General features: G+C 57.2%; 2 protein-coding genes across 8 annotated transcripts in view; both read right to left on the reverse strand.

Moving 5' to 3' along the window:
- The window catches only part of Plec (plectin), a 61,791-nt gene extending 56,661 nt beyond the window's left edge, over positions 1 to 5,130 (reverse strand). For 3 of the 7 annotated variants that reach the window (XM_005354094.3, XM_013348751.2, XM_013348750.2), the window contains exon 1: positions 1,813 to 1,956. In XM_005354094.3, coding sequence (XP_005354151.1) covers positions 1,813 to 1,897 — 85 coding nt within the window. In that variant the 5' untranslated portion in view covers positions 1,898 to 1,956. Of the gene's footprint in view, positions 1 to 1,812; positions 1,957 to 3,659; positions 3,865 to 4,356; positions 4,383 to 4,426; positions 4,917 to 5,020 lie in introns of those variants that run through there. The other 4 variants (XM_013348749.2, XM_013348746.2, XM_026782527.1 and 1 more) reach the window with 3 other exon arrangements.
- A 255-nt stretch (positions 5,131 to 5,385) lies between these two features.
- The window catches only part of Parp10 (poly(ADP-ribose) polymerase family member 10), a 13,862-nt gene continuing 12,255 nt past the window's right edge, over positions 5,386 to 6,992 (reverse strand). The window contains exons 10-11 of the mRNA XM_005354097.3: positions 6,172 to 6,346; positions 5,386 to 6,088 (exon numbers count right to left, since the gene is read on the reverse strand). Coding sequence (XP_005354154.1) covers positions 5,784 to 6,088; positions 6,172 to 6,346 — 480 coding nt within the window. The 3' untranslated portion in view covers positions 5,386 to 5,783. The remainder of the gene's footprint in view (positions 6,089 to 6,171; positions 6,347 to 6,992) is intronic.

The following is a 6,992-nucleotide window of genomic DNA, read 5'->3' on the forward strand; positions in this document are numbered from 1 at the left end:
AGTTCCAGGACATGCTCCAAAGCTACGGAGAAACCCTGTCTTGGAGAGAGAGAGAGAGAGAGAGAGAGAGAGAGAGAGAGAGAGAGAGATCCAGCCCTCAACTATCCCCCGCATGAGTCAGAGTCAAGGAGACTCTGGTGTCTTGGCGAGCCTCAGAAACATTCTTGTTCCTCAGTCACCGCTCCAGGAGCCCCCAGCACCTGCTATCCTGCTTAGCCACTCAGCTACTTTGAGGCTGGTGAGACACACATGCATAGGCAGCTGCACTGTCACGTGACAATTCCACCCTAGGCAGCATGCCTGTGCCCACTGTCTTCTCACCAGCCAAGGCCAGGCCAGAAGACAGACGAGGGGCCAGTACCGCCCAGTGAGCCCAATAGGAACTCTGCCGCCAGTGGAACTAAGCTAGGGAAGGCCACAGAGCTCGGTCCCAGGAACCTCGGGGGACCGGTCAGTACACTCCTGGATGAGCAGGAAACCCCCACCTCAGGAAGAAGAGGTCAGGACAGCTTTAGTGGGATGCTTACACAGGCTTTGGCAACCGACCCTATTGCCCAGCAACCCAACCAGACAAAGGGCGCTACTCTATATAATCAATACTCGTTTACACAGTACTGCCCTCGGGGTTGCCAGGAAGGTTGTGGCCCGGGGTAGATTGCTATTTCCTTGCCCTGCATCTGGTTGAACATCAGGCCGGTACTCCCAATGATTCTCTAGGGGTCCAGTGGTCAGGCTCAAGAGCCTCCTGTGTCCAAGGAACCTCACCACCCGAACCACATGTGCAAACTGGCCAACCACAGAACTAGCAGATGCCCACACAACACACCCACTGTGCCCACAGCACTGTGAAACCTACCCTGCCTGGGTGAGGTGTGGGCTGGAGTGGCACCACAGGTTCCAGGCAAAGCAGAGGCAGGACTTCTCTCCCTGAGCTGCCCTTGGGGGCAGAGCCAGAAAAACCAGCCATGTGGAGCTGGAACCTGCTTTGCTAGGCTCTGCCTGGGGCCTCCATATGAACCTTTCCAGGGCACATACCCAGACCGCTAAGTCTTGGAGAGCTGGGAGGTACAGAGGGACCCAGAACTTAAAGACCCCAGCTCAGAGCCAGACATGTGGGCCTTGAGTGGCTGACAGTCTCGGAGCAGGTCCGAGGCTCCAGGAGGGCATGGAGCAGGTAAGGACTGCCAAAGCCACCGATTGAGCTGGTAGGACACTGTAAAGTCCCTCTAGACAAGAAGAAGGGGCTATTTCCAGGGGACAAAGTCAGGGTGCAATGGAGTTCCCTTCCAAGGGAGGGTGTGGCTCAGTCCTGGCCAGTTTGGGGTGGTGAGGAGAGGCAGTAGCTATGCCATTCACTGCCAGACAACAGCAGCCACCCCCACCCCACAAAGGCAGTTGCCTCAGAGGGGAGGCAGGGGATGGCGTAGCCTTGACCCACGTGTCTGTTGGCCAAAGACACCGGACACTGGTTTAGACTGCCGGACCCTGACAAGCCCGGCTTCATAGACACACACACACCCGCACACCCGCACACCCGCCCCCACCAGGGCCCACCCCACCCACCCGTGCCTCGAGATGTCCTATTAAGGTCATAGACGCGGGGGTTCAGTGGAGCGCATCCATCCCTTCCCTGGGCCCCAAAGGCTACAGGGGGTGAACGAGGCTGTTGAAACTTGCGGCGACTGATTGGACTCTGTTGGGACAACGGTTGGGGACAGCAGCTGGGGACACGGTCGGCTGTCAGGCTGACTAACCTGACCTAAAAGGGGCCCGCGCGCTCGGAGGGAGGAACAGGGGCCAGAGGCTCCATACCTTTGTACTTCTCCCGCACCTCCTCGTAGGCCTGGATGAAGTCCTGTTCGTCGGGTGGTGGGCCAGATGTCAGCAGATCGGCCATGCCGGCGGGAGCAGAACGCAACGGGCCGCTGCGCAAGGCCAGCCCTGGCAGCCGCTCTGCCCCCGCCGCCTCCGCGCGCACGGCTTAAAGAGGCCTCCCCCGCCCCGCCCCGCACCCAGGATGCCCCACGGGCGGGGCGGGGCCGGCCAGCCGGGGACCTGACCGGTAGCTGTACCCGCTGCCCGGCTCCCCTTCGCGGGAATCCGAGCCTTGATCTCACACAGATCCAGTTGCAAACACTTCCTGCCCACTCAGGAACCAGATGCGGCGGACTGACAGGCTAGCCCTCCTCACCCAGAAGTCAGCCCTAAGGTGGCCATTTCCCTAGGTCAGCCGCGACTTCTCCAACTCCTTAGCTTCTGACAACTTCACCTAGCCACCTGGGTGAGGGCCTTCCTGCCTGACTCCCTCTTTTCGCGGTCACAACTCTCCTCCGCCGTAACAGTGGAGATAGAGTTGACATCTCCGAAATTTAAGAAGCCCTTAGGACACAGGAAACGGTCTCACATATGAGAAACAGAGTACACAATTTACAAAAGAAAATACCTTAGTAGTTAAAAAAAAAAAGTTCCCTTCTATCCATCCGTCTGACACAGACCTGTCCCCCAGCATCGACACACCCTCCTTTTCCAACGGACACTGCACTGTTCCTAGAAACCTTAAACACTGCACACACCACGAACAGAAGTTCTGCTTCTAGAAATCAGTCCTTAGAAAATTACCAGAGAAGCGAAAGACGGTAAGAGGTGGGACTGGCTACAGCATGAAGGACATGAACACAGAAACCAGCCAATCAGCAAAAGGGGCTGCTAGGGTCCCCCATCTCTACCTATATACCTGTCCTTTAAGGGTCTGAGGTGGAGAAGGGTATTCATGGGAAAATAACCCCTTTTATAAACTCCTTATGGCAGTGTGTGTGTATGTGTGTGTGTGTGTGTGTGCACACGCGCGTGTGGATCACGCACGAATAGTCCTCGAGGCAGGGTGGGGAGCATGTCCATTATCTGTTCCTCCCCATCTCCACAAGCTGCTGCTCTGTTTCCACCAACCACGTTCCTGGATGCTGCACCACCTCCACACTCAGCACCTGACCTTTACCACCTCCAGCAAGGTCCCTTTCTGCATTTCAAAGGGCTCATCGTCCCCTAGGGGGCCCTGCTGGTGGAATGGGGTCAGCACTCCCTTTCCCAGGACATCCCACCCAATGGCCTCCAGCCTTAGGTGACCCATTTCCCAAAGGAACGGGCTGACTTCCAGCTAACTACCCTCCAACTGCCCGCTGCTTCCCATAGTGCCTTTCACCAAGGCCTTTGCCATCCTCAGTCTGGCCAGCTCTGGAAATGCACAGCTGGACCCCCAGGTCTTAGTTCTAGGACTCTCGCAGATCCAACCTCTTCTGCTTTTATGCGGCAATGTTCCCAACCCTAAGATGACAGTCAAGACTAGGAGAAGCAGTTTGACCGTAAGAGCCCAAGAAATTATTCCCACTGGAAATGGGCATCCTGACCCTTTTCCCTGAGATCACAGATGAGCAGCTGCAGCAGGAAGCCAGACCTCAAGACCTCCAACCTTTTGCAGCTACCCACGTAGAGCCAGCAGGTGGAGCTATGCTGCCTGTCCGTGCCAGGACAGGATAAGCCTGCCCTCATAGCTGACTGTCCCCTGCCTCTCACCCAGGCCAACATCGATCTACACGCAGCACATATAACACGCTCAATACCTGTGCTAATGAGGGCGAACGGACCAGACCCTTCCCCATTACCTGCGATGCGGATGACTGCCCGCTCTGCAGGATCCAAGACGCTCCCATTGCCCACAGAACCACCTCCACTTCGCCGGCTTCGCTGTGTTTTCCCAAGGTTCCAGGGCAGTGTGTCCCCGGGGCTGGGTGAGCCACTGCTTCCATTGGAACTACCTTCAGGCACTGCCACCGGCCGTACCTCGGAGTCCTCCCCTGACATGGCCTCCTGGAGGAAGAGTCAGAGGGATTTACAATCTCACCTGCGGGGGAAGTTGATACATCGACCCACCGCCTCCTTAACCTAAACATTGACACCAAACTCCTCCTAGGCCCTATCTTACTCATACGCTGACCCTCTGGTGCTCAGCCCAGAATTGACAAGCTCTCCCCAAATACCATCTATCCTCACCTCCTCCAGCTCGCACACTGGCCATCATTCCTGTCTCTTAGCTACCCAAACGCTGATTATTCCCCTCCCCATTCCCAACACAGGACACTGACTCCACCCTCCACCTGTCAAACCGGAGGGGAAGAGGGCAGTACCATCAAGTACATTGATAGGACCCTGTCACTGTGATAACTAGAGCTACCCCTGTGTTTCAATCTTGGATTCCCTCTCCTCTGATCCTCCTATAGACTGGCAATCAACAAACACTGCCTGTGTCCCTAATGTCCCACTCTTCAGAAAAGGACCCCCACCCCAGTCCGCGATCACTACCTTCTACCTCCAGCCTCAGCCGTTAGGATTCCCCATTACTCAACCCCACCTCCAGTCCGCACAGTCCCACCTCTATCGATGTGATCTCTGCAGCAAGGGCCTATAAATAGCTGGAGCCGCAGCGGCGTGGGTTGCGGGAACTCGGATGCGGCAAGGCCCGGTGGAGCCCAGCAGCCGCTCTAGCAACCCACCACCAGCTTACTGTAGGAACAGCCAAAGCGCACGCATACCCACGCGTGCACACTCCCCAGCTCCTTGCCCCAAGAGCACTGGCGTGCGAAGAGGTGAATGGGGCTCTGTCTCAGCGGGGGTGGCGTAGCGTGGGGGCACAATGTGGGCTCTGTGCCTCCGCCCTCGGGCCAAGGGCTGGGAAAGAGTCAACCGTCCTCGAGCTAGTGCCTCTCCCAATCCCGCTCCACCGCGGGGCCCCTTGGTGGGTTGCCTCTGCTCCAGCCCCCAGCTGAGCCTGCCTTCACCGCTGCATTTTCTACCCACACTCAAGCACCTCCCGTCCAGTTCCGCAATTTCCTGATCCCAGGGAGATGTTGTTCTCTGCATAGAGCGAGAGGGGCTGCGAGGCAGCACCTAGTTCCGGGTGGTCTGAGACCATTCCACTCCCCTCACCCGCTCCCCAAACTCCCGGACATCTCGAGCCTCTCCATACCCTCCCAGTTCTACGCTTCTGGTGGTTCCGCTTGCCTCCTCTCAGCCGCTGCAGCCAGACTCCTGGGGCCAGGAGAACCGCGGAGGCAGCGCAGGCGGGGCGTACCCAGAGCCCCGCCCCGGTCCCACCGAGAGCTGCGCTGCCTGGGCACCTCCGAGAGCTAGCAAACGTTTTACGCGTGACCCGGCTACGTGCCAGGAGTCCTGGTCCGGGGGATGGCAGAACCAGAGCCCACGATATGATTAGATCACGCGGAACCCACCAAGTGCGCACACCTTGGCGGACGGTGCGCGAGGAGAGCAAGATGCTGCTAGCGAGCGTGAGGTCGTAGGAGTGCACCGCGTCCAAACGCCTAGGTCCAGGGCCCACCGCCGCCCCCACCCCTCCGTGAACAGCTGACCTGGCCCCTAGCACGTGGGTGGCCCCCACGCCCCAAACAGAGGTCGGATTCGGAGTTCCAGCCAGTCTTTATATCTAACTGGTTTTCAAGTACAGGTTTATTCAAAAACAGAGCTGGACTAGGGCGCGGTCCAATCAAGACGGGCGTGCCTGGCAGTGCACCCTCCTGCCGTGTTCTGCTGACCCCTGGCGGTCGTGCAGGCCAAGGAACCGGTTAGGTCTGCCCTCCCTAGTCCACAGTAATCTTGGCTTTCCAGTCAGAGGCAAGAACATCCCCCAGGGGAAGCTCTGTCGCTTAGGGAACCAGACGCTAGCTTCTTAGGTCAAATGTCCACGAAAGAGATTCAGGAGACCAAGGGAGTTATCAGGGGGTACTCCGGAGTACGTTCTTGCAGGTGATTAGATGAGTAGGCAGAGCTTGAGTGTCGTGAAAGATGACAAAGATATTGGGTTGTTGGAGGCAGTCCACGGCGCTGTCGTAGCGAAGGACCTGATCAGAGGCCCTCAAAGGAGGCGCCTTCAGACCGCGGGAGCCCTGTCCATAGTCACCGGTCAGCACCCGTGCCACAAACACGGCCTTGTGGCCTTCACTGTTGGGAGGTGAGTAGCGATCCAGTACCGACATGGAGGCACGCTTGGCGAAGTACACGCCCTGTCCGTAGAGTGTGCCTACAGGACAAGACAGGTGAGCCAGTAAGGTAAGGGTCAGCAGAGTCAGCATGGCCCGTGTCCCTGCCCTGCACAGGCCTTACCGTTTCGGCCACAAAAGCTGCGGTTGAAACCGTGGGCACAGATGTCAAGCACTGCAGACTCCGATGTGCCGTGGTAGAGGACCTGCTCCACGGGGCGTTGCTGGCAGCATTGCAGCAGGCGTTCCCGATGCAGCTGGTACTGTTGCTGCAGCAGTGGGTGTGACACACGTTCCACCTGCCAAATGCATGGTAGTTGGGGTGAAGCTTTTTGGTATCTATCCCTACACTGGCCAGAAAAGAGCCGAACTCAGCAATCACCAGCTCTCTGGGGGAAGGAAGAATTTAGGATTTGAACGAAAACTTGAAGCCTCCCATCATACTCTGTCCAGAGGAATACACTAACCACTTTTAAGGGACAAAGTGGTATTGGAAAGTTGACTTCCAGGAAAGCCCCTCCAGGGAGCCCTGCAGGTGGGTAGACCCCACCCACTCACTTAGGACCAGCAATCAGGTTCAGCAGTCAAAACCCCAGACAGGAGCCTATATTGCCTCTCAGTGATGTTAAAATTGAAACAGTAGCCAAGTGGTGGTTAGCCCATGCTTTTCATCCCAGCACTTGGAAGGCAGTAGCAAGCAGATCTCTGTGAGTTTGAGGCCAGCCTGGCCTACAGAGTGAGTTCCAGGACAGCCAGGACTACACAGAGAAACCCTGTCTCATAAAAGAAAGAAAAAAAAAAGACTCAGACAGTAGAGGAGGCCTCAGCTAACCAAGTCAACTCAGGGATTTACAGCGCTTTTAAAGAAATTCTAGAGCCGGGCGGTGGTGGCGCACGCCTTTAATCCCAGCACTCGGGAAGCAGGGGCAGGTGGATCTCTGGGAG

This window comes from Microtus ochrogaster, chromosome 15 (genome assembly GCF_000317375.1).
Source record: "Microtus ochrogaster isolate Prairie Vole_2 chromosome 15, MicOch1.0, whole genome shotgun sequence".
Classification (NCBI taxonomy): Eukaryota; Metazoa; Chordata; class Mammalia; order Rodentia; family Cricetidae; genus Microtus; species Microtus ochrogaster.